The 27,106-nt window shown below is 36.6% G+C and overlaps 1 protein-coding gene across 1 annotated transcript in view; it reads right to left on the bottom strand.

The window, feature by feature from the left end:
- Positions 1 to 27,106, bottom strand: part of USH2A (usherin) — a 795,293-nt gene that overhangs the window by 135,071 nt on the left and 633,116 nt on the right. The window contains exons 55-58 of the mRNA XM_012506628.2: positions 26,529 to 26,727; positions 13,652 to 13,759; positions 7,359 to 7,542; positions 6,292 to 6,449 (exon numbers count right to left, since the gene is read on the bottom strand). Of these exons, the coding sequence (XP_012362082.2) occupies positions 6,292 to 6,449; positions 7,359 to 7,542; positions 13,652 to 13,759; positions 26,529 to 26,727 (649 nt within the window). The remainder of the gene's footprint in view (positions 1 to 6,291; positions 6,450 to 7,358; positions 7,543 to 13,651; positions 13,760 to 26,528; positions 26,728 to 27,106) is intronic.

Genomic DNA, 27,106 nt, shown 5'->3' with positions numbered 1-27,106 from the left:
TGCTTCTACTGCATGTCAAATATAAACATAATCTTAATCCAGATTTAAACATGGCTAGCCAAACCATGAGCATAGAAAATGTATTTTTCACCTCTTCATTAATCGGAAATAAATGTCCTTTACATAGACCTATGAGGTGCTGAAACAGAAAATGCTCCTCTAAGCCGTGAACATGTCAGACACTGACAAGCATTTAGGAAAGAGGGCCCCCTCCACTGTCATAATTTACAGGACTGTGACATGAAAGTCTCTTGTGTTCCTACAAACCCTATACCATCTGCAATGAGTCTGAAACGACTGAGGCCCTTGGTATTCTGATGACTAAATGAAATGAAATGGGCATATTTGTTAAAGTCAGCTGGGAAGCCACACGACTTGGTTAGTTCCTGAGTTCATAAATTTATGTCAGAGCAAGAGGAGCAGTGGAAGCTCAAGTGAACCAATTTACCCTAAGTGCAAATGGCAGTTTTGTTATTTGGTGTCAAAGTTACCAGTCGCACAATGACAAGCTGCCATAACACATTTTCTTGTTCACTAAAGAACAAGGATTTCGTTGGTTAATATTCCTTGCAATGCTCCTTTTCATAATTTACAACAACTAGATGCTGATAGGTTATTTAACATTTATGAAGTTAAGATGTAATCAGAAAAACCCTGATTATCTTTACAAATAAAAAAGTTAAATTATTCAACTTTTTTTTCTCCATGGCTTCATTTCACAGCAGGTGCATACTTTACAATGGGACAAGTCAATCAATAATCCTTTTTAAATCTTTTTTTAGGAGCTGGAACAGGAAAAATTCTAAGAGGAAAAACTGTTAATTCAGTTTGATAGAGGCATTTGTTTCAAAACACTTGGTTGCACTTAACACGGTGCCTTTAACAAATCGAGCTAACTTCTCCACTGTATAGGTAGGGGCATCTTGATTAGGCCTTTTTGGGGGCACAGAAGTAAAATGGGACCCTCTTGAGCTCATTCATACCAACTGTATGGAAATTTAACATTGGTTGTGTAATAGTTATCATTTATGTCTTTTCCACCTTACTAGACGGTAGGGTTCCCGACAAGAGGGACAGTGTCTCATTCCTCTTTGTAACTTTTAGGGTGTCCAGCATCATGTTTTGCCCCTGAGTGGGGCTCAGAAATCATTTTCATGTTAGTCAAATGAATAGAGGAATCAATATACCCAAAGGCAAATGAATTATATCTCATAAAGTTTTGAGCCACAAATAAAATGATTGTATTGGGTTACTGGGTGGCCTGATCCTGAATTACACTGTCCTCATTCATACTTCCTATATATAAAGCAAAAATCAGTTTTTTAGCTTTTAAATGGGATTACAGTAGAACTCATGAAAAATCATTTGCTTTCTGCACTGTTTAGGTGGAAAAATATTGAGAAAATATAGAATACTAGTTCTGAGTCAGACTTGGACTCAGACCCATGAGGGTCAGCCCTGCTCTGACACCTACTTGAAGAATAACCTAGAGAAAATAGCTTGGAGTGTCTAAATTGACCTTTTTCATTAGTAAAATGAGAAAAACAATAGGACATACTACATTAAATTATTATGAACACTAAATGAGATATATGTTAATCTCTTAGCAAAATGCCTAGCATATATTAAAACTCAATAATGAAAGATACATTTTTAAACATCCAAAACAAAACCTAAACCATTGAAGTGAGTTTTACATTTTCTTCTGAAACTCACCTCTCCTTGTCATTTGGTTATTGCATGTATAAGTTAAGAAGAGTGAAACAACTGTCAATGTTGAATCATCCCAATTAATGTAACGTGAATCCTTTAGAAAGATTAATGTAAATTTTGACTTTAAATGAATAGTATCCGATATAATACACTGCAGCTGATGAGTTAACTGAATGCCAAGATGTCTAATGTCCATAAATAGACCATATTATGGCCAGCTAACCTTTAATCAAAATGATAAATAAAAACATTTATATTCCTAGAGCAATATTAATAAAAATTATTTCTCAGTAGAATTGTTGCTAATTCCTTCTTTAATGGGGTAAGATATTAATGTTAAAGGAAAAGCACCAGTATTTCTATATTGTGTGTTAAACCTAAATGACTCACCATCCTTAGTGAGAAAAAGTATGTGTTTAATGCAATGGCATTGTTAATTAGAACATGATTAAGGGCTAGAACAGTTCAAAATATAGTCATCATCTTGATAAATTAGGAAGACTCATTATTACCTTCAGAGTTTAAATAATTTTGAATGTTTAGATTCTTAAACAGCAGGGATATCTATCTCCATTTTTATTCTGAGTGAACCACTTATGTTCCATGAAGCATTTGCTATTTAATTTTCCATAATTTTTCACCTATTAAGGTAACATATATCCTTTGCTCTCTTTAATATAAATGTTCTCTTTAATATGAATTCAAAAGTCCTGATCCAATGTTGAGAGCAGGCAAAAGGTGAGAGGGAATGTTTAGGAATAAACTAAGGTGGTTTATATTACCTAAAGGTTCAAACAATAATGGAGTTTTACCATGCCATCTCATTTACTTCATATAACAATATAAGGTAGGCATTTAACTTCCCCTTGTACAGATGAGAAACCTGAATTTGAGAAACATTGTGCAGCCGGCCCAAGGCTAGAGGACAACTAAATAGTGGAGCCCATTCCATATTAGAAAACAATATGTCCTTTTCTGAAAGGTGAAAAAATTGCACATCTGTAAGACAAGATGCAGTCTTTGGAAAACATGTGTATGTGCTCTGTTTGTCATTGAAGAAGAAATGTCTCTCTCTCTCTGTCTCTCTGCCTCTCTCTCTCTTTGTGTGTGTGTCTGTTTAAGATTAAGTTAATGTAGAGGAAGGATGACTTTAAGAGAAAATCAAATGTTTGAGTAATTTTAAATGGCAGGATATCCACAAGTTACATTTGACCGCATAATAAATTGTGGAAGCTCACTCACCATTGTGTTCCTCCATTAATTCAGCAAAAGTTTTATAAGGATATGTTGTTTGTATGTCACCTGATTTAGAGGTTCAAATGATACACAAAAGGCTAGAGATCTTGATTTTCTAGAGCTTGGAGTGTTTTGGTAATGTTACTACTGACATTTACCAAGAAAGAATAAGGTAAAGTGGATGAGGGTTTACATGGGAGATAGGGGAATATTTACCAAGGCTTTAAAATAGAATTTCGATGATCTCTTTACAGCAAATTGAGAAGTGACTCTCCTCCCTTCCCACCTAACTAAAATCTTCCTGCACCTGGAATCTGTTTTTTCTTTTTTGAGACGGAGTCTTGCTCTGTTGCCCAGGCTGGAGTGCAGTGGCGCGATCTTGGGTCACTGCAAGCTCTGCCTCCCAGGTTCACGCCATTCTCCTGCCTCAGCCTCCCGAGTAGCTGGGACTACAGGTGTCCGCCACTGCGCCCGGCTAATTTTTTGTATTTTTAGTAGAGACGGGGTTTCACCCTGTTAGCCAGGATGGTCTCGATCTCCTGACCTCGTGATCGGCCAGCCTCGGCCTCCCAAAGTGCTGGGATTACAGGTGTGAGCCACCGTGCCCAGCCTCTGGAATCTGGTTTTAAGTCATGTCTATTCCTTCTAGAATGTGTAGGTAAAGCTTTCTGGTTACTACTTCCTTCACGCTGCAAAAAGTCTTTGTTGCCATGTGGAAATTTTCCCTTCAGGGGCTCACCACTTTCCACAAATAATTCTTCTGGTTTTGACGCTCCCAGTAAAATATTATTCTCCAAGAATCATTTGGTTTTCACCAACACCCAGCTCTGTTTCTTGGCCCTCTGGGCTACTATTTCAAACATAATAGTTGATTCATCATAAATCTGAGAGACTTTGGTCAATAAATGAAAAGTCGATTTGGATTTAAGGGTTAAGCCAAAGACAGAAAGGAACTGGTCTTAAAAGGCAGTAGCAGACAGTAGACCTGAATTTGAATCCTGGCTCTGCAGTGTGACCTTGAGCATATTATATTACTTTTTTGAGATTTGAATTTCTTATCTTAAGATGGGGATAATGATATTAGCTGTCTTCTAGGGTTTGCATAAAAATTAACTGAGGTAAGGCAGAGAAAGAGCTTATCAGTGTTTGGCACATAGTAAGAATTTAACAAATGGCAAATACACCAAGTAATATGAATGTATGTACATGACATTTGTTATCAGTATCATGGGTACTCTTCCCCTGGGTACTGTCACTATTCCCTAGACCTTACCCTTTCACTAATAGGACTTATAAACATGTACTAAGACTTAGTTTATTTATAGCATTAGAACAATAATTTGAAAACTGAAAATCCGGTTAATTGCTTAGGTAATTTTTTGGTTGCCAAGTAACCACATAGACATTTTTTTTCCCCAGCAACTTACCTGTCTAAGGTTACTCTGTTCACACTGACCACAAAACAAAATGCATATTTAAAAAAACAAATAAAATTTAGCCAGTATTTTGGCTTTAGACCATGAGTGTCCAATCTTCTGGCTTCCCTGGGCCACAGTGAAAGAAGATTAATTGTCTTGGGCCACATATAAAACACACTAACACTAACAATAGCTGATGAGCTAAAACAAATAATTGCAAAAAACCCAAGAAAGTTTTTGAATTTATGTTGGGTGGCATTCAAAGCCATCCTGGGCTTTAGGTTGGACAAGCTTGCTTTAGACATTCAAGAGAAACTGGTGGATTCATGTTTTCAGAGAAAACAGTTATTGTAATTCACCAATCTCACTCGGTGAGTGTGATCCATGCTTCTGGTAAATCACATCTATTCTTTTAGATTTTTGGATGGGTAGGTAAAGCTTTCTAGTTACTAGTTTCTTCATGCTGCAGAGATCATTGTTGTCACGTGGCTGTTTTCCCTTCAGTGGCTTGCCACTTTCCACAATTAACTCTTCTAGTCTTGGCACGCCACTGACACACCCAGTCAAACATTGTTCTCCCATAATCATTTGGTTTCAACAATACCTAGATCGGTTCCTTGGTCCTCTGGGCTACTATTTCAAAAAGCACTTGGTAGCACATCAAAGTCATATGTGGAGTTTTTAAAAAGCTCTAGATTTCTTGATTCCATCCCAGGAGATTCTTATTCAGTAAATTTGGGGTTGAGAATCTGTCTTTACACAAGCTTCCTAGGTGATTCTAATGCTCATTCAGGTTTGGGAACTGCAGGCATGGACTGTTTTGCCCATTATTCAGCTCTCTCTATGATGTAATCATTTTGTAATGGCAGGGAGTATGATGAATACCTAGAAAACTCTTTATTGTGAGCAAATAAACAATCTCCACTTACAAATTTATTCCCTTTCTGTTTAAAATATATATATTTGTGACTATTCAGGAATAGAAAAATGTTTTTATTATCCAAATCAAAACACAGCATGAGGTACTTTCCAATAAAATCAACTGTAGATTATACACAAGTCAAAATCATCTGTTTACTGAGTTTGAAATCCTTCTAGACACCAGAAAAAAGGTTTAATTTAAGATTTTAATCTTTCCTGATACTATATGGTTTCTGAAATGGATTCTGTGCATCTTAAACTGTAAGATTGACAGGTCTGAATATTATAGATTTATTAACCATTGGTTAAATGGTCAGAGTTAGTGTGTAAAGCACTCTACAGTATCCCCTAGGCTGGACCAGAATGAACAATTTATACAAAGCCTGAGGTATGTGAGAGTTAAGGTCGTATTAAACAAGTGAAAGTTGTGTTTTCTTCCACAATGATACATTTCTAAATGGAAACATGATACATTAAACATTTAGGTGTGATATTGAATTCAAGAAAAAAATGACACACGCTGGGAAATTTGAAAGAGGTCTTGAAAATTTACTAATCCAATCCTCAGTAGGCAGGAGAATTGTTTGAACCCAGGAGTCGGAGGTTGTGGTGATCCGAGATTGTACCATTGCACCCCAGCCTGGGCAACAAGAGTGAAACTCTGTCTCAAAAAAAAAATAGATGAGTAAAAAGATTTTTAGTCTCTTGTACTTGAAAGTGTTGCTTTCATAGAAAGGCATATATACTTATATATCTACATTGACATCTAGACACCTATATCTCTATGTACGTATGTATGTACTCATGCATCTATATACTTAGAAATGTGGTATAGATTATTCTGTTCATATTTATCCAGGAGACCAACTATGTCTTTCTGATTTACTAAATTAGCAGTTCCGTTCTTATCTTGAATTAATTCCTTTAAAATGTTTACACACACACACACACACCCACCCACACACACACACACATACACACACATACTTCTTTTTTTTTTTACCTGGTGGTATCCAAGCTACAAATATAGAATAAGGCCCAATTACTGTGATATTATATGGAGGATAGATTTCTTCTGGTGTTGACAGAGGTGTTTGAACAATGTAATCATCACTAGTACTGCTGCCACCTCCAGTTTTGACTTCTAACTTGTAAGTGTATCTATATTTAAAAAGAAAGAAGAATTGCAGTAAGACCATGCACAAGAGACTTGAACAATGATTACTAGTTTTTGTATCAATTGCTTATTCCTAAATTTGTGACAAATTGCAAATTATTTGCCCCCTTTCCAGAAACTTGACTTGGTAGTTTTTCTTGCACAGGGAACATTGTCCCCAAGCCATTGTAATTTCAGCTGCTCTCAAATTTATTTTTAACCTGCTAGTAATTCATAGCTTTTCTTGAAGATTTCAGGAAAGTCTTGGAGAGTGCTAGTGGATTGTGGAGGATTCAAATTAATCTTCCCCATTTTTAAATGGGCTGGAGTTCAGGGAAACATGTTTAGAGAAAGATGTTTTTAAATTGATCTGCTATTCCTTACAATAAAATGAAATTGATCTCTACTTTCTACAATAAAACGTCTGTTGATTTAAGATACGTTTTTGTCTCTGCTGAGAGAAATGAATGGGAATGAAATGCAAATATGTGGAACTTTTTCCTTTAAAACTACTCAGAACTGTATGTAGTGTAGCAAGTAGAGAAACATTGTACAAGAAGAAAAGAGAGTTGATGGAAAACAAAACTCTTTACACCTCTTTTATTGCTAGTTCAAGGATGCATGTTTTTGAAGATAATTTGATAATTTTTGAAGTTTAATACTTCATGTATTTTGTATATTTAAAAATTCTCATGCCTCTATGTCAAACAGAAGACGAATTATTTATATTTTTAAGAAATTTCGTGTAGTCTAAAGACTAAATGATTTAGCACTTTTATCAGTTATTGAATGGCCAATAAATGAGGAAGTTAATTACACAATTTAACAACTTTCAGTGGGACATGCATTTCTTATCAAACCAGAGAAATGTAGAAATCCTGCTGTATGATTGGTAAAGTTTTCTTTTAGTTTACCTGCTATTGGGCTCCAGGTTTTTATCAGTGAATTTCTGCTCCTCACTGCCACCCAGGAAAAGCAAATTTCCATTACGACTCAATTGATATTGAGAAATGAGGCCATTGGGCTTTTCTGGCAGACTCCAATATAATTCCACTGTTGTAGAATTGATGATAATGTGTCGAGGTGTCACCCAAACTCCTGGCAAGAATAACACAATGAGGTTTTATTGTTAGGATAAAATAAACAGTGTACCAAAAGTCACACCATCCCCCCATGAACTGTGATATTTTTTCTGTTGATTTAAAAAAAAAACATCTAACTGTAAGGAACAAAAATACATAATTGGTGTAAATATATTTTTATTACTTTGATTATTTTATTTTTGAATTGCCTTTGGAAAGCGAATTTCAGACAACTAGCAGTGGATAATTTCTCTGCCTTGGTTGTCACTCTGAGCGTATTTTAAATCAAGGCCTGAGAGATCATCTGGGTATTTCAAACTTTTTAATACGATTTACCTGGAATATGTGAAAGTAAGCATAATTGAGTATTTACCTGAATTATACAATTCAACAAATGAGTGCACTTTCCCTTCTTCTTGCACATCAGTGTGACGCTTTCTTCTCTTTTCCTCTCTGGCTATGCCTCTGGCCTCATTTACTGGGATCTCTTCCCCTCCTGGACCTTGAAAGGATGTAATGCCTCAGAGCAGTATGCTCTGTTCTCTCTCTTCTCTCTGCTTTTCTTTCTTCCTTTCTCTTTTTCTTTTTTTCTCTTTTCTTCTCTTCCAACACTGGCTTCCCAGGTGATCTCCATTCAGTATGGGTTTTAAATATGCATATGCTGAAGACCCCCAAAGGCATATCTCTAGATTGAAACTCTCTTCTGAGTGTCAGACTCAAGAATCCAACTGCTTGCTTGACACCTCCATTTGGATGACTGATGATATATCAAAAACTAAAAACATGCAAAACAGAACTCTTGTTTTTCCTGTCTACAATCTATGTACCTCCCTATCTTGTCCATCTATCCATTTTCTTGGACAAAACACACAAAAATAATGATCCTTGAGACTTTCACCTTTCATACCCCCAAATTGTATCTAACATCAAGCCCAGAAGATTCTATGATGTATACTTCCCTGTATCTTTACTTTCACTTCTCCTGGTCCAAGCCACATTTCTCTCTCTCATAAATTCCTGTCATAGCTTCTAAACTTGCCTCCGTGTCGAAATCTTGGCCTTCCATATTCCATTGGAATCTTTATAAAAGTGTATAAAGTGAATATGTAAGCCAGTGTCATCTTTATGAACCATATAACCCTTTTGAATTTATTCATATAATATAATCCCAATTTCTTTTTATGACCCATATGGTCCCACATTTTATTGGCTCTGGCCTACGTGGCAGCATTCAGTCCTACCACTTTATGTTGTCATCTAGTTATACTCTGATTAGACACTGTAAATCTCTTCTGGAGATTAAAAAAAACTCACTTCAATATTAAGTTCCCCGTAATCAATAGCTTTTGCTTGATTGTATCTCCCGTGTAAGTTACTCTGTAGAGGATAAGATTTTGACACTTTTAGAAGAAAAATTTTCAGAAGAACAAAATGCAACTTATTTGGCAGCATCCTGAAAGAAGTAAGATAGATTTCAAAAATGTCTCAAACATCCCAACTTTCTAAGGAGCAATATATTCCTGAGGAGAAACTAGTTCATTTTGTTCTGAGAGTCTGCTCTGTTCTAGATATTTGGAAAAATTCACAAATCATAGTACACATTTATACGTGGGTTTCTCTGCCAACAGCTGCTAGATGATTTCAACCAATCAGAGTTTTGATTTAAATGTGATATTAATTTGTTGATTCAAAAGATAAAGTATAAAATCTTAATTCATAATCTGCTTCCTGCAGCTATATCTTTTTCACCTTGAATGATGTATTAAAAATCACCAAGGTACTAGAATGGCTATTGCTTGGTTTCTGATTTGAACCAGTCAATAAAGCCTGTGGATGTGGAGGAGCTAATAAAATAAAATGAAACATAATTTGGGGTTTGTTTCAACTTTTAGGTAAAAGTTGAGTTTATTATTTATACCGGCTGGCAAAAGCTCTTTTCAAGTTGGTAATAACTCCATGTCCATTGGTTTGATTGATAAGATGGAGTTCAAATGTATATATAACTAGAAAGTGCTGCATTTTTACTTGGATGGTGATATGGGGACATCATTATCTTGGCAGCTGCAAGAAATCTTTGCTAGAGTAAAACAATCTTTGGTGAGATATATTAATGAGTGAGTCTGAGGTGGAGAATTTGTCCCCTTCACCATGTAACCCCAGCCTAAGTCTCAGGTGAAACCAGAAGAACCTATTCTGTATAATAAGGGAGCAAATTGAGGCAGTTCAAGTGAAAGAAATTAATAGTAGGGAGGGAAGTAACCTAGGAGGATGGGGTGGGGTAAACTAGCTGCGAGGTTAAAAGGGGAAAGGTAGAATTAAACCTTGGTGGGCCTCTTCACACAATGACGACCAGTAGAACATGTCTACTGTATTTGTTTTAAATTTATCTTGAGTTGCATGCCATATTACCCACTTCTCATGTCCCTACAAATCTTCATTCCAATTCAAAATTCCCAGCATTTATTGTGGATTGTTTTTCTCCTGAAATCTGGTGATAGGAACCAATCTTGTATTAGCTAACGTCAGCGATGCACTGAATTCTGGACTATTTAGTATTTGTTAATTTATTCACTCAACATTCTACCTGACTTTGTGTCATTTTCTGTGTTGGGCACTGGGCATATGAAGAAAAAGACTTATTCTTATCCTTCATGGAGTTTATGTATCATAGTGAATAAAGTTGAGTCGATAAAAAGTTGTACTCCAGTATGATACATGCTTTAAGAGAAGGAAGCACAGTAGCTGTTAGAACACTTAGAAAGGGTAACCTGACACAGACTGTGGGGAGAAGTGGAGATGGGTAGGAAGTAGGTGGTTGTAGTGGAAGATTTCCAGAAGGGGAGATGCGTGAAACAAGGTTTGAAAAGGGGGGCGTTAACTGAGTGAGGATGTAGGGAAAGGGAGTTCAGGCTGAGGGGAACCCACAGAAAGTCCTAGAAATATGGGCAAGGATGGCAGGACTGCACATACCTTGGCATGGCTGGTGCATTGCAAGGCATGCGGGGAAGACTGAAAGCCTTAAAAAATTGATGGAAGTTAGAACTTGAGGGTTCCATGTTGCTTTGCTAAGGAGATATGGATGTATGTCTTCCTGGAAGGAAATGGGATTTTATGGAGGTGAATAATATGACATATTCTTATTTTGTTAAAAGAGGAAAAAGAATCAGGATGTGGGATGTGAGAAAGAGGAAAAATGACTAGAGGAAGGGAGCCTAGTTAGGAGGATCCAGAGAACTTCTCTTCCTATAGCTATAAGGATCTGAACTAAGGCAGTGTTAAAAGGGATGGGAAAGAAGAACAATTTTAAAAAAAAATCCTTAAGATTTAAAACTAATTAGATTTTATAAAGAATTATGTATTACATATGGAAAAGGGAGCCATCAAGAATGTCAAGCTTTGGGCTTAGGTGATAGGTAGGTGGTAGTATTTGAGAGAAGAAAAGCAAGTTGAGGAGTAAAGTGGAGTGGAAGAATTAAGTGGTGAAGTACTGAGGTTAAAGTTTTTGAAAAACACCTAAATATAAACATGTAGTAGACCAGTAAATACATAGGATTTAAATCCATAAGCATAGCTTTGGTGAGAGCTTTAGTATTTGGTAGCTCTCAGCCTTCATTAGGAGATAAAGCCAGTACTTGAGAATTCCAGAAGAGCCTGGGTGTTACAGTGTAAAAAGCAGAGGGAAAAACCAAGGGTGTGTAAACATTAAAAGAAGGGCAGAGGAAGAGGAATCTGGAATGAACTGAAAAATACTGGGTCTTCTTTTCCTTTCTCTTTCCACATTATCAGTGCTAGAGGAAAGTATGTCTGCAATTTTGCATGATTTATCTCTAAAATGAATTAGAACTCACGTGGATGGCAGTAACTGTAGAAAAAAAAGAGTAATAATTCAATTCAAAATCTTGCTGTTATTTGACTAAAGGTACAGGTACACAGTTTTCTATGAGGATAAAACTGTAAAGAACTGTGTCCAACTTATCAATGAGGTTGTAACGTACATTGACTTTTTCTTAGATTGAAAATGGGAGGCCAGTGAAAAGAGTTCAGGTTGCGTTGGCTATGCATAAACACTTCTTTTAATTCTTTCCATGTCCACTTAAAATACTCAAATATGAGATCTTCAAATTATTTCTGATGTACTTCAAAAATGGCATTTTATAATTAGTTATGTCTGGGTGGATAATTTAAAGTGGTATACTTGTTTTCATGTTACAGTAAAACAACAGAACTTAATGTGATTGCTAAGGTGTTCCCAAGTTAAGCATTCACACTATATTTATTTCATGTATGGGTTATATATAAATGGCACTTATTCAGCCAGAAAATGGCCCTAAATCCATGTTTCTTCTGCAGAGGAAAGTCCATTTCGTTTATTATTTCTTTGCATAATTATTTGTGTTAAAGGAAAGGTACATAAAGTTAAAAAAAAAGAAATCAAGGGCATTTCTCATATCACATTACCCTGCACTGCTGAAAGCTACAATTTTTAAGTCATAAAATGTAAGTCCTTTCAAGAAATTTTGTTGGGAAAATTTCATATTTCCAATGAATTTAAATATGTGAATTTGGTAGACAGAAATGGAACAAGAGATTCTGTTATTTTATCAGGCTTGAGTTTCAGCCAAATCTGGTTGATAGATCCTTTAGAAATTATCCATTATCATCAAAGTATCCATTTGATAGTTTACCTTTCCAAAAAATCCACTGCTGGTTTCTTCCTTTCAAAGGAACACTAAGCTTTTTGACATGAAACATTCTTTATATAGAAAACATCATTAGTGAATTCCTGGTGAGGAGCCATATGCCCCATATGTGGAATTTTCCATTTTATTCCCCATTTACTGGTAGGAAGTTCAGGTCTAATATTCGGAGGTACAACAATCCCTTTCATTAGAAGAGTAATGGGCAAGTACTTCAGGAGTCTATGGTGGTAATTAACATTGCATTTCCGTTTAGAAACTTATTTATGCCTTGGTTTCCCCATATGAAAAATAGGCAGATAATGAAGATTAACAAAATAATTAGTTGATCACTAACACATGCCACTGAGTATATTTTCCTTTTGAAAGTAAATGACACCACCCATCCCACCTCCAAACACATGGGTAACCATTGCTATCAGTTGGTGTGTATACTTCCTGGATTTTTAAATGCATTTATTTATTAACCATTAACAATAAATGTCATTTTCTCAGTTTGTTCTTATACATTAACATAATGTTATAACTTCCTCTTTGTATGAACTGATCATCTCATTCTTTATACTGGTGCATGGAATTCCACAATATGAGAATAGCTGAATTTATTTAGCAATTCTCCTACTCACAAACATTAAAATTGCTCCCAACATTTTGTTATTAAACAAAATAAATGCTTCAATAAACATCCTGGTGCATGCCTCCTTGAGCAGTGTGGCACAGTTTCTGGCATAAATGATGAAAATAGAATGGCCGTATCATGGGAAATTAACAATTTAAATGTAATAGACATTTCCAATTTGCCTTCTAAGGTGATGATTCCATCTTACATTCCTCCCAACTGTGTCTGATTGTACATCTCTGTACATCACTGTTCATCTGTCAAAATCCTTGTTTCTTGTGGTCCATCTCGGAAGTCATGTGCTCCATAAAGCCTTTCTTGATGTCAACGATGGGTTATTATCTCTTCCTCTTCAGGCCAGTCTCAGCACTCTATTCATTTGTTCTCTCTTAACACGAACTTTCAGATTTTCTGTCTTCATACAGATCTTTCTCCTATCACTTCTACTTGATTGTCAGTCTTGAGGGCAGAGAATATTTTAAACAACTTCAGCAGTGAGCATGGTGCTTATTATATATTAGATGTTCCCAAAATATTTGTTTAACATCTGAGTTTTTGCAAAATTTCAATAATTCTTCCTTCCACAAAAAATCAACTCTATAAAGTTTAAAGAATTGAAAGCGAACTGACCTTGGGAAGCTACACCTACGTGAATCAAGCCTGAAGAATGGGAACCTAGAATACTATTTTATTTTGTACCTATCAACTTTATTGCCTCTTCCTTATTTGTTATGAAGGAGTTTACAGATTCCACCTCAAAATGCTATGTGAAAATTTCTTCGCTCAAACCGTGGTTATTGTTTCATTACCTTCAGGAGCTGCCTGCAGTGTCTGACCTAGAAAAGGCTCGCTTGAAGTGCACCCAGCAGATGTACAAGCCGTAAGCGTGAAGCTGTAGTTGGTGTATGGCTGGAGACCTAGAAAAAGCAAGCAAGAAATAAAGTGCACCTTAAGAGGATTATTCATTATCAATTAAGCACCAGAAGTAACATGCAGAGTTGTAGACATGATAGCCAAAACATTTAAGAGTACTCTCTAAAACACTCTTTAAAGAAGTTCTGAACACCACAAGAGGTTAAGTATTGAGCAAAATTTCATTTATCACTAATAAACTAGTAAATTCTCAGCCATAGAAGAGACCTTAAAATTCATGTGAACCATCCACCCTTCTCTTGATTCCCTACACAAGATGTCATTGAAGAGGCTGTCCCGTCTATAGGATCAGAGCACTCCGTCTCTCAAAGAGCCCATTTCATCTTTAGAGAGCCCTAGAGTTATCCTTATTTTGTTTGAAAGTCCTTCCTTATATTGTGATGAAATCTTTCTATCGCTTTCACCCCTGGGGACATATAGAACAAATCTAATTTCTTTTCCACATGACAGTTCTTCAAATGTTTGTAGACAGTTATCAAATCCCCCCTGAGTCTTCTCTTCTCCAGGCTAACCACCCCAGTCTCTGCAATTGCTTCTTATATAAATAGGGGCAGGAAAATACAAAGAAGGTTAGATTCAACATTTTCTTGCCCCAAGCCATATTCAGCTCATATTAATACTAACCAACACTTTTGTTTTTAAACTTTGCACTGTACCTAATGTGCCCTTTGTTGAGGTGTGTTGATTTTGTCTTTACACATAGATTAAGGCTAATTTGGAGAAGAAACGGTACTTATTACTTCTTTTGTATTCAGAATATGATGCAGTGTGGTAATTGTTCAGTAAGTTTTCAGGGAGAAAAGACTGACAATCCATCTAAAATAGAAGTTGTATATTGTTAGATTTCGCTGCTCTGTGCGTGGCTGGTGACCTTGTTAGAGTTACTTAGCTTCTCTTTGCCTTGGTCTACTGATCTGTAAAATGGGGAATCATTATAGCATCTAGCAGACAGGAGAAGATGAAATAGGATACTCAAAGTAGTATTTCATTCTAGCAGAAGCAACTTTAAAGCTCAGCAGCATTCAACAAGGAGGATATTGAGGCTTACAAGACATCTCTCCCTTGACTCTTGGGAAAGTTCAAACAACGCCAAAGCTCTCTTTGGGAAAAAAATAGTATTTTAAAACAACAGGACTTAGCCTATTTGTTAAATAATTGAACTAAGTTACAGATGAATCCAATGATTGTTATGCTTATTTTTTTCACGTATTTTGAGCTACATTTTCACATATTTTGTTCTTTTGGTGGAATGACTGTTCCTTCAGAGTGTCACTTTGTCTTTTTATGCAGATTTCTCCTCAAATACTACATTTTAAAAAATGTTGACCACTTTATCTAAACAATCCACAAATCACTTTTTATCCTCTCACGTAATTTTCTTATTTCATAGCCTTCAACCGTCTCTGATGTTTGCTGTGTCTCTTGCTTATCTGTTATTTGCCTCCCGCTTTAGATCTATGCTCTGAAAGAACAACAACTTTGTTTTGCCTATCTGTATCCTTAGGATTGTGACAGGCACAAAGTGTGTGTTTGTTAAATGAATGAAAAAATTACCGATCTCATCCATTTAGAATGAGAGCAGTAGTCTGGGTTCTCTGCTAAAGCAATAATGTTCTGCAGCTGGAGCTGCTCCAAGGTTTAGCTTCAGAGCCCTTTGTATTTTCTTATCAACTTAGTGATAAGATGTAGGCACTTATTTGATTATAATCTTCCATTTGGTTGCTTTGGAGGATTTACATAATTTTGATATTTACCTGATTTACAGAGGAAGAATATGACTAAAGACCTAAGCCATACCCAAGCCACATATGTTTGATAAAAGCTTATGGGAAAATGCTAAGATTATAAAATGTAGAGCTCAAAATAATGGAAGGGAACATTCAAGAATGAAACTCAGAGGTTGCAGTGGCAAACTCATTTAGCTTGACAATGTCTCCCTTTCACTCTCTTTACTAACAAAAAGGGTCTTGACCAGTGTGATACCATTTTACCTAAATATCTTATTTTCCCCATTTAGAATATAAGCCCTTTGAGAGTAGAAATGGTATCACTGAGTGAGTCTTTTTGGGAGGTCATTTTCCACTATAGTGCCCATTTTTAGGCATTCAATTTTGAACAAATATTGCTTAAAGAAAAGCATGCCCACCATAGTGTCCCATAAGGATTGCAGGGATATGTGGCTATGACGTCTATCACCATGTGACCTGACCAAAAAGGTCCTTCCTCATAATTCCATTGGTATCCCTGTCCACAGCATTGATTTCATTTAGTTGGAGATTTTTTTTAGTTGCAGAATATTAATAAAATAACAGAAATTAATATAATTGGTGGGCAATACGTATTTTCTAGATTTTTTACTGAATGCCAGATGTAAATATGGTAGCTAAAAGTAAACAGATATTTAAATTTTTTTCTGGAATATTCTGACCAAAACAATGGCCTCAGTTATCTTCCTTATTGTGGTCCTGGCTGGTCTGATTTCAGACATGCAGTGACTGTTAAATATTTTAGGATGGGCATTAGGGAAAAAAGAAAATTCATAATCACAGAGATTTGCTAAGGTTGATTAGCGGATTGAGAGTATTTGTAATGAGAATTGTAGTTGAAAGGAAAATTAATGTATATAAAAATATAAACTGTCATTTCTTGACAAAGCCTTTCTGCAGCAAGTTGAGGAGTCTCCATTTTACTTACAGCCTAGAATTTGAGAAGGCAGGTGTTTAGGCATGGTACAACAGTAGAGCATCCAGCACCTTAAGGATTTTTGATAGAGGGAGGAAAGTGCATCAAAGGAGTTTGCTACAGGTGTTTACATTAAATGGGGTAGGTTCACCTAGCAGGATATGGGGGTAGGGCTAGTGGAGGGAATATCCTTCTCTTGAAGCTACTGGGGTACTAGAATCAAGGAGGAATGGCAGACTCAGCACTGAGCAGAAAACCTCGGTCAAGAAGTCAGAGGAGTTCAAACATATTGTCAAATCAAGACGAATCAACATGGTGCACTGAGGAAAGGAGACAAAGATTGAAGAACCAGGAGGATGAGAGTGGGAGACATGTCTGCAAGTGAATATGGGGAGAATGACAGTTTTACTCTAATTCATTGGCACTTTATTCTCAAGAGCTGTGTCTGTCCCTGAAATGTAGCCATGCTGGCCAGTATAATGGACCATGTGGGCAAAGGGTAGAAATACTTAGGCTCATTTCAAACGATGTTTGCTAATGTGTGTCAGGCAACATCACATCTGCCATATTTACCTTCCAGGGTCTGTTCCTGCTTTTTATAACAAAACTCACATTTTCCTTGGATAAGCCAGTCATTTGTCCACTATCAGGCTTTGTACTTTATTTAGCGTTGACTTCACCAGGACTAAGGAGTGTATAGATGACCCAAGCCTGAATACCAAGCTCTATGTTCTCCCATCACGTAAGAGCTAGAGATAACAGTATTTAAATTACTCAATGGTTGCTTTCCCTCTGAAGATTAAGCAGCATTTAGAAGATATAAAAATGGTAGAAACCATTGCAGCTGCTCTTTATGAAAATTAATATTATTTTAATTGGCAAGTCATAATTGTATACATTGTAGCTGTTCAAAACGGAAAATAAAAAGTTAAAAGAATTTAGTTCAAACACCAGCACAAAAACTATAAATTAGGGAAAATAAATACCCAACAAACAAAACTCAGGGTGTTTTTGTTTTTGTTGTTCTGTTTTTTAATTCTCTTTTCATTGGACTCTATGCATTAACTAAATATATTTTATGAAAATTGCAGTTATTTTCAAGGAAGTTAGTTATAAGATTATGTAAATGACATACTAGCAAAAGTTTATTAAGCATGTACTACTACTTGGCCCTCTTCTGTGCACTTCATGGGTGTTAATACAATTAATGCCCACACTAACTTTCTGCTGTGCACGCTATTATTTGTTCATTATACAGATAAGGAAGCTAAGGCACAGAAAGTTGGAGGAAATTGCCGACGATCACAGAGATAAGAAAGGGCTGGGACCGGGTACGGTGTCTCATGCCTCTAGTCCCAGCACTTTGGGAGGATGAGGCGGATGGATCACCTGAGGTCAGGAGTTTGAGACCAGCCTGGCCAACATAGTGAAACCCCATCTTTACTAAAAAAAAAAAAAAAAAAAAAACTACAAAAATTAGCCAGGCGTGGTGGTGCATGCCTGTAGTCCCAGTTGTTCGAGAGGCTGAGGCTGGAGAATTGCTTGAACCTGGGAGGCAGAGGTTGCAGTGAGCTGAGATCCTGCCACTACCCTCCAGCCTGCGTGACACAGTAGCGAGACTCTGTCAAAAAAAAAGAAAGAAGAAAGAAAGAAAGAAAGAAAGAAAGAAAGAAAGAAAGAAAGAAAGAGAAAGGGTGAGGCCAGGATTGGAACTTGGGCAATTACACTAAGAAATGTGGCCCAGAGCAACTGGGTTAGGCTTCCCAGCCTTATCACAAAAACGATGACGTAAATAGCTCAAAGCCCAGTGAAATTTCCAGTAATATAAAAAATTCAAGTGGGACTATATATTTAAATATTTTCATTTTGAATATTATTATGAGTCATGTAGTGAGATACTGAGTCATGTTTTCTGCTAAGAGAGCAGTCTGAAATTAGACTATTTGGGTTCTAATACTCATCTACTTACTAAGTACCTGGCTACAAGGAAGTTTTCTGCCTTCTAGGTTCCTCAGTTTCTATATCTATAAACTGTAGGCATGATAGTAGAGACTGCTTAATAAGCCTACAGATTAAGGGAAGGCAATATCTAAATCCATAATTTAGAAAATTTAAAACCATATTCTATCTTTTAGTTCTTATATTTTTCATATTGTTAGAGGATTGGATTACTAATAGGCTTGGTTCAGATAATCTGTAAGAAAGCATCAACTACCATCAGGCACAGATGATTTACATGAACCTGATGACCTTTCATATATACGACTCTGTAAAACTCAATAAAATGAACACATTTCAACTGGAATTTGCTGTCATTTTAAGTAAGCCTCTATCGGTAGTCCTTAAAATGAGATATATATGACATATTAGCAACAGGCAATGAAAAGGGCACATCAATTGAAAACTACTCATGAATTGATCGGGATGAGAAGAGGGAAATAAAGAGATGTCTCAAAGGAACCGTTCCAACTGTAACTTAATCCTGAAGTCGAAGAGCAGAAGGAGAAAAGAAAACATCATTCAAGCGCTCAGCATTGAATTAGAAGAGTAGGAAATAGCAGTTGTAGAGTACAGAAAGGCAAACGCATGGAGAAAAGCCAAGTATTTAACATTTCCGTATAGTGAAGATTACTGTGGCTGCAAATTACCTGAATTTCTCTACAGGGAATCATGTTCTTTTTTAAAGGAAAGAAGCATAATATAACCAAACTCATTACAATTACACTTCCAAGTAACATTACTTTCAAGAGTAAATGTGTGCTAAAAGGGACTGCAAAAAGTCTGCCTTTAGTTCATAAAAATATGATTTGGAAAACAAAACCCATGTCTATGAAAGTTACATTTGATGTACTCTATAAAGGACAGCTTGCTTCCAATTTTTAATCTCTTGATAAATAGTCAAAAAAGGCACTTTAGCCATTATAATTTCACATAGCAAGTGCTACTTCAAAACATTCAGCCAATTATTCTACAGTGTCATCTGTTATGTTCTAAAGAATTACCAAATAGTCCTAAAGGATGTGTAATTCAGTGAGTTCCTCCATCAGCATGTTTAGTGATTAGCTCAAGCACTGAGAGGCCTGAGTTACGTTAAAAAGTTTTTGTTAGGTGCTTATAAAGTATTGTAAATAACCATCCTGCAGGTAAGTCATCTGTCCTGGCACTAGTTCACCCAAAATGGATGTGTGGTCTGGCCCCTCAGACGCTCACATTCAGTCTCTGTTGCTAATGATACAGGAGTTAAGAAGAAATCACTTAGGCAGATAGTAAAGATATGGGAGTCCTCGGTAAGGCTTTTCTTTTTAGTAAAAAGCCCCAAATAATTTTCTAACAAAGGGCAAGCATGTAAAATCGAGCTGCAGACATAGGCAAACAAGCTGGGCGATTGCATGGGTGAATGTGGGCAGGAACTAAGGACTGTACATGTTCAAGGTGGCGGCTCCGTTTTCCCTTCTCCTTGTCAGCCACTTGTACTGTAAGGCGCAGACAAGACGGAACCAATCAACTGGAAGGCCCATTTGCATAATAAGATTAGGGTGGGGTGACAAGCCTTCCCCTCACACTATGTAAATGTCATACTTGATCGAACCAATCTGTGAGCCCTATGTAAATCAGACACTGCCTTCTCCAGCCTGCCTATAAAATCTGCTGTGGCCTGCCACCTCCCCACTTTTCGGATGTCCCTCTCTCTCTCTCTCTGTCTTTCTCTCTCTCTCTCTCACAAGGAGCTGCTCTCCTCTCTCCTTTCTTCTATTAAACTTTCCACTCCTTAACCCACCCACATGTGTCTGTGTCCTGAATTCTTTCTTGGCGCAAGACAATGAGCCCCAGGGTATATACCCAGACAACTATAATGATGTTGCTTCCTTTTGCCCTCACTTGCCTGGGATCTCTAAGGGATCACTAAGTGATTCCTTTCAGAGCATCTCTGCCTACTGAGATTCCCAGGAACTTCCAGCATCCACTGGTGATCTTGACTGTGATGGACAGAGCCATATCAGCATTCTACTTAGATCAATCTGATAATTTGTGAAAATCTAGATGTTCAAAACTGATACACAAAGGCATCATGGAATTACTTTACAGACATCTAAGATACCTTTAAATTAGAATTTGTTTTACAGAATTTGATTAAGGATTATTTCAGGAGCTCACATGCTAAAGTCATCTTTTCTGGATGGTACCATCCTTCACAATCTCAACAGCTGCCCATTCCACTTACCCAAGCCAATTTCTTGCCCCCCCCCTTGAGCAGCATTGGTACTGTCCATTTTCTGTATTCATGCTTAATGAATTCAGTTGCTACCTCATATGAACTGAACATCAAAACATCAAAACAAAGGGACTCTTGCATTGCACATGCTGGTAAGATCACTTCATGACTTTTAGTTCTGATTACTTGCTATAAGCTAACTTGCATTATTAATTCTATATTTCATTTGAAATTCTGGGCCATAGCTTAGGCCCCTGTCTCCAATATCTTCCTGATCCCAAGATGCCTTTCCTAAACAAGTCACTTCTTTGGCAGACTCTCTTTCCAGATATACATCAGCATTAAGACTATTATTTAGACACCACCAAGGAAAGACCCTTTTTCCTTGGTGGTGTCTAAATAATAGTCTTGATGTATATCTGGAATAAATATAACAACAAAAATATAATATTATTTTTATATTATATTATATAATATTTTTATATTATATTATATATTAATTATATTTTTGATATATATTTTTTGATTTTAGTGACAGTATTTTAATAAATATTTTAATAAATACTTTTCCTCTTTCAAGTTCAGTGTTATGCTAGTCTGAGGATTCTTCTCTGCATTTCCGGGCAGACTTTTCTTCTCTAAAAACAAAATGTGATGTCAAGTGGCAGCAAAATCTGATGTTGCTCAAACTTGAGACAATGAAGACATTGCAGAGGGAAGGGGGTGGCCAGAACTGGAGTGACAAAACAGAACTAGTATCTGGCAAAGCACATTGGAATATCTGGGATTTAAGGGGAATTTTAAAAAATATAATTGTCTAGGTAGCTATCAATTATAGCTCTTTGGCCTTAATATTTTATCATTAGGCAGGTTTTAAAACGCGAAAAAGTAGTTGATGCTACACTTTTCTTTTCCTTTTTTTTTTTTACTTTTTTGGCCAGGCACAAATTTAGTTGTTCTCAGAGTTGAAAAAATGAAAAGAAAATAAATTCTTATCTCTATTTTCACAGGTCCCCAATGCTTGGTGGTCAGTAGTTACATAGTAACTAGGGGGAATGCAGCCTGGAGCATTGCAAACAACCATAGAAGAAACTCCCAAAGCTTTTTGAGGACATTATCACCATCCTAGTTTTCTTGCTATCTGTTTTAATTAAAGACATATACTGCAGTTAAGTCCAGACTGCTGGAGATCAGGGTTGGCTCGGTGGGCTTCGACTGTGCAATCAAACACGGTACCATGCTTGGAAGCACATGAGCTTACTTCTATGCTCTGCTTTCGTTGTCTTGGAATTTTAATGATTTCTGAACAATTTCATTTTCATTTTGCACTCACTGGACCCCACAATTTTGTTGCCAGATCTGTCTGTGATTTAAGTATGTTTGACAGTGGCATTTTTATCTCCATTCAAAACAGAATGTAGTCAAATACTAGTTTACTATTCAGTATTTATTCATTCGACAAACATTTTTTGAATATATTAAGTACTGTGATAGGTACCAGGAACACAATGGCAAACAGGAAGCTACTGTCTCTGTACTTAAAAAGCATTACTTATTACTAATTGTGGAACAGAGACAAGAGGAAAGGCTATTAGAATAAAATGTGATAATTACTATGAGAGCAAAGATAATATGGGAACATATAGCAGAGTTATCTAAAAATAAAATCCCTTACAAAGAAATTCTATGTTTTGTTGTACTGGTGGTTAAAGTATGTTTTCTGTTTTTCCAAGGTCAAGTGTAAGATATTTGTTTCAGTATAACGTTAGTCTTACATTTTCTGCTACAACCAGCATTGTTAGGGTTTGTTCTATTTAGCACACAAAGTTTTCATTAACTTCTAGGAAGATGAGAAAGGAAAGTAAATTATTCTTTCCTTGCTAATTTAATGCTGGTGGGTTTTTCCTTTTAAATGAAATGCAATGATGAGTAATTTCTAATTAATTATTTTGAAAATAGTTTTCCAGAGTTAAGAGACACATAGGCCCTTATTATACTTGATGCTAAACAGGACACGACTAATTCATTTTTTTTCTCAGTGGCCTTAATTATTTAGTTAATCCTTTCTTCTATTCCTAAACTCACATTAGGAGGCCCATGTATAATGTAGAGGTAGCCCAAAGTGAAACAATGCCATAACTGATGTCCAAATTGTTCTGTACAGGATGGTGGATGTGTTTAGTAATAAATGATATGAAAAGGTCTTTTATTGACAAGCTGCCATGCGCTGTTTGCATTAGCGAATATGAGAAGATGATGGCTGCTACTCCTTCGTCCCCATGGTATTCAGCTCAGTGAGATAGCAGAAAACGCTTCAGTTTACTTAAAGCATTGATAACACCTCTAAATAATTAACCGAGGACTTCCTGTCTTCAATTACTTAATGCTTTTTTTAACATCTTGAGAGGATTATAAGCAATTTATGGATTTCACATGATGAGTGCATTCGCCACTATTCCCACAAAGCATTTACGGGATCATGTTTCTAAAGCTTTGAGGTAATTAAAAATAAGCATGGAGACGATGGGGCTGAGGCAAGGTGCTCCCTTTCCCTCCTGTCATTCCTAAGGACCTAGATTTTCAGGCTCCAGGATGACTAGTGCTACAGCTTTATTAGTGCTGTGTTGCTTAGGGAATGCCAACCTTTTGGAAATGATGAGAAAATCAAAACATTTATCCTAGGGGGTTCAGGCAGCATTTCCATCAAACATTTAAGATGGAATAGAAAATAAATTTGATTATTTTAGTTCATTCCGTGAACTCAGTAAAACAGTCATTCACACCATAAAATACTTCAGTACTACATTTGGTCAGTCAGCTAACCGTGGAACTGAATTTTCCTGGGCAGATGAGTAACATTATATAGATCTCAAGTTTCAGATTATCTAATGCCTAGCACCATTCCTGTCCCCAAAGAACTACATATAGGAGGCTCTGCACTTGGTAAGGTTTTGCTGAATGAGGACTTATTTCTTTATTCTACAAAGAAATCCCTCTTTAGGGCTGTATTGGGCAAGTGAAATACTCTCTACATCTATTTAAAACAATATCCATAGAAATTAAAACAAAACAAAAGTAGAACAGGGAGATTGGTCAAATGACTCCTGAAGACTTTTATCAGATTATGATCTTTACTGTTAAGTAAAAATTAAAATTATATAAAAACCCCTTAAAATATTTATCCTAATAATAGGATTTCTGGCACCAAGATATGTGTATGAAATCTACTTTGACATAAAAATAGCCATTAAAAATGTCAATGAAAGGAAGAACTGGTAGGGTGAAGTTATTTAGAGAAAAATCTTTGCAATTATTTTATAATTAACGAGGCTATCAATCCTGTTGGTTTGAACATTTCAATTGAATTTGGTCTGTTGGTGTATAGATGCTGACTTCTAAAAAATGCAAACCAATGCAGTGGCAACAATTCAAAGCTGATGCTGGTTAAGTTGATAGATACTACAAGAAGAAATTTCTTTAGCCTTATATCTCAATTATTGTGAAACCTTTGCTGGTACAGTCTTAATGTGCCTAAAGTTGGTTTTCAAAACCCTGTAATTAACATCGCATTGCTTACTCCAAGTGACTCATTTGATTTTTCACTACTGCATCCTGTATAGAGTTCTGTTTTCAGTTATTTCTTTTCTTGTTAGTCTTCCCTATATGTGAGAGGATCTTAGGAGCAGCAGTCTTATTTTAGATCACTTAGTGTACTATCTGGAAAACTGCAAGCTGGCAATTCATTTTTGGGAGAATGAAATGATATTCTGATTTCCTTTCAGATAGAAGCAGTGAATGCCTTGGATACTCTGAGTAGGTCGGCTTTCTTCTTCATCTTTCAAATATGATTATTAAAAACATCTCTTACAAGGATGTGATGAGTATCAGAGAAGTCAAAATGCAAATGTTTCTTTAAATGATAAAGCACCACATAGAAGTAAGGTTTTATTATGTAAAACACCATTATTTCAATCACTTGTGATGATTTCCACTTCAAGTAAAATGAGATAAAAGAAATAATTTTGATCATTCAAATATGAGGGTTTCTCCCAACCCCATTATCTTTTTTTTTTTTTTTTTTTTTTTGAGACAGAGTCTCGTTCTGTTGCCCAGGCTGGAGTGCATTGGTGTAATCTCAGCTCACTGCAACCTCCGCCACCCAGGTTCGAGTGATTATCCTGCCTCAGTCTCCAGAGTAGCTGAGATTACAGATGCACGCCACCACGCCCAACTAATTTTTGTATTTTTAGTAGAGACGAGGTTTTGCCATGTTGGCCAGGCTGGTCTCAAACTCCTGACCTCAGGTGATCCGGCTGCCTCGGCATCCCAAAGTGCTGAGATTACAGGCATGAGCCACAGCACCCAGCCTCAACACTATCATCATTGATTTAGCCCAGGATCTTGAGGTAAGGAATACAATGTGCCAGGCCACGAGTTGTATTAAGCACCTTCTGCAGGTTTACGGCCCGTTTGGAAAAATGTTGGAGATTTTGTCAATGAATGCTGGCTTATGTGTTAGGGAATTGTGGCATTTAAGAGTGAAAAGTGATGAATTTATTTTGCCACCCTGTGTAAGTGTAACCTGTGTCTCTTCTTAGGAAAAATCAGTCACATTTTTCCAAGGCCTTTCTGCACTTTTCTGTGAATTTCATTATCTGTGCTATCAACACCCCCTGCAAAAAGTGCAGTCCAATGGAAGGAGGTCCTCCACTCGGGAAGTCTTGGAAGGAGGTGGCTGACAATGGGAAAAAAGGGAAAGTTTATACAATCTTGCCCATGGTCTTAGAATTTAAACTTAACAGGGTTGTTTGGGATGATTCAGCAGACTCGAATAATGAACTAAATTACTTAACTTCTCAAAGTATTCTTTTCTGTAAAATGAAGGTAGTAATTCACTCTACATCTTAGGTTGGTGATGGAGAATCAAATTGCATATAGTGCATGCAAAATGCTTAGGACAGCATCTGGCACATATTAAATTCATTTCTTCCCCCCAAATTTATTTAGCTCCTATTAATGTGTTCAGGAGTATAAGTGCTAGAGGTACAACACTGAACAAGTAGATAACGTTCCTGCTCTCTTGGAGCCTACATTCAAGTGTGGAGAGACATAAAAAGACAAAAAACAAACACTAAAATATCAGGCAGTGAGAGGTCTACGATGAAAATAAAACAAAGTGATGTGGTGGTGTGTTAGAGAAGCTATTTGACCAAGTAAGTCAGAAAATGCTTCTCTTCCCTTCAGAAGTGGCATTTAAGCTAAAACCAGTTAACTATTATCATAATCACTACTAGCAATTATCTAACATATCATTGTACTGTACTAATAGTATATTATTAAAGCTAATGATAATAAACATTATAATAAATTTAAAAAACACAATTGCTATTAACATTCCTAATACTAACAAACAGTCACAATGACTCCACTGTCAACTAGTCCTGTGTATTAATTATCCACTTGATAGACAAATGTTAACCTCTGGCTGATTTTCCCCTGCCTTCCAGTATATTCTTGGCTATCCTAGTCCCATTAACTATGAGTATATCCTTGGGGAATGAAAATGCATCTTACTGTTTGTTTGAAAAAAAAAGTTAATACTGATGCAAAAACCCTTCACATAATGCATATCAAGGCCAAATATAAATTATTTCTGAAGTTATCTGCTGTTGTGGCGTATTGCTGCCAGTGTGGGCTCTTCTATTAGCATGGATAAGTGGGACCTGACCATATGTCAAGAGAACACGTCCTTTCGAAGTGACCTCATATATCAAACACACACCCCTGGGATGCTTTGCCCCCCTAACCACAGTGACAGACTCCTCCAGTAGGATTCCTTTTTTTTTTGTTTTTTTCACCTGTGACCGTATGCTGTCTCCTGTCAGTGGTGTCAGTGTGGATGAGACCTTTCCCAACCTGCCTGATCTGGTACTCTTTAATGACGCCGTTTGGTTTCTCAGGGACACTCCAGCTCAGATGCAGAGCCTCTGCACTTAGGGCTGTGATGCTTGGTGGCAGGATGCTCTCCGGAACTCCTTGGGTAGTAGCTGCAACTACCTGAAGACATAGGAATTAAGCAGCAATTTATTGTAATAGTACACTAGCTATCCTGATCAATGAGAATGTCACTTTTGTTTTAAAATGTTGTTGTCTGGCCTGGCATATCATTAGCAGGGGCTTGGAGAAGCAGTTCCCTTTTTTTCATTTTTTTCCCTCCCAACCTATTTAAACAATGAAATCTGACCTTGAATATATTACATAAGTCTCATACTACCACTTATTACAACAGGTTCAACAACAATTTTGATGGCAGAGTGCAGCCCTCAGTGTTTAAACAAGCAAAATCTGGCTGGCAGACTGTCTTACTAGAGAACTCTTGATAACTCTCTTCCATATGGCCCATCAGTGTCTTTGCATTTTAACAGCCTGATTTTGT

Source organism: Nomascus leucogenys, chromosome 5 (genome assembly GCF_006542625.1).
Source record: "Nomascus leucogenys isolate Asia chromosome 5, Asia_NLE_v1, whole genome shotgun sequence".
Lineage (NCBI taxonomy): Eukaryota > Metazoa > Chordata > Mammalia > Primates > Hylobatidae > Nomascus > Nomascus leucogenys.
Note: the sequence above shows the minus strand (reverse complement) of the source record. Positions and strands in the feature narration are given on the sequence as shown.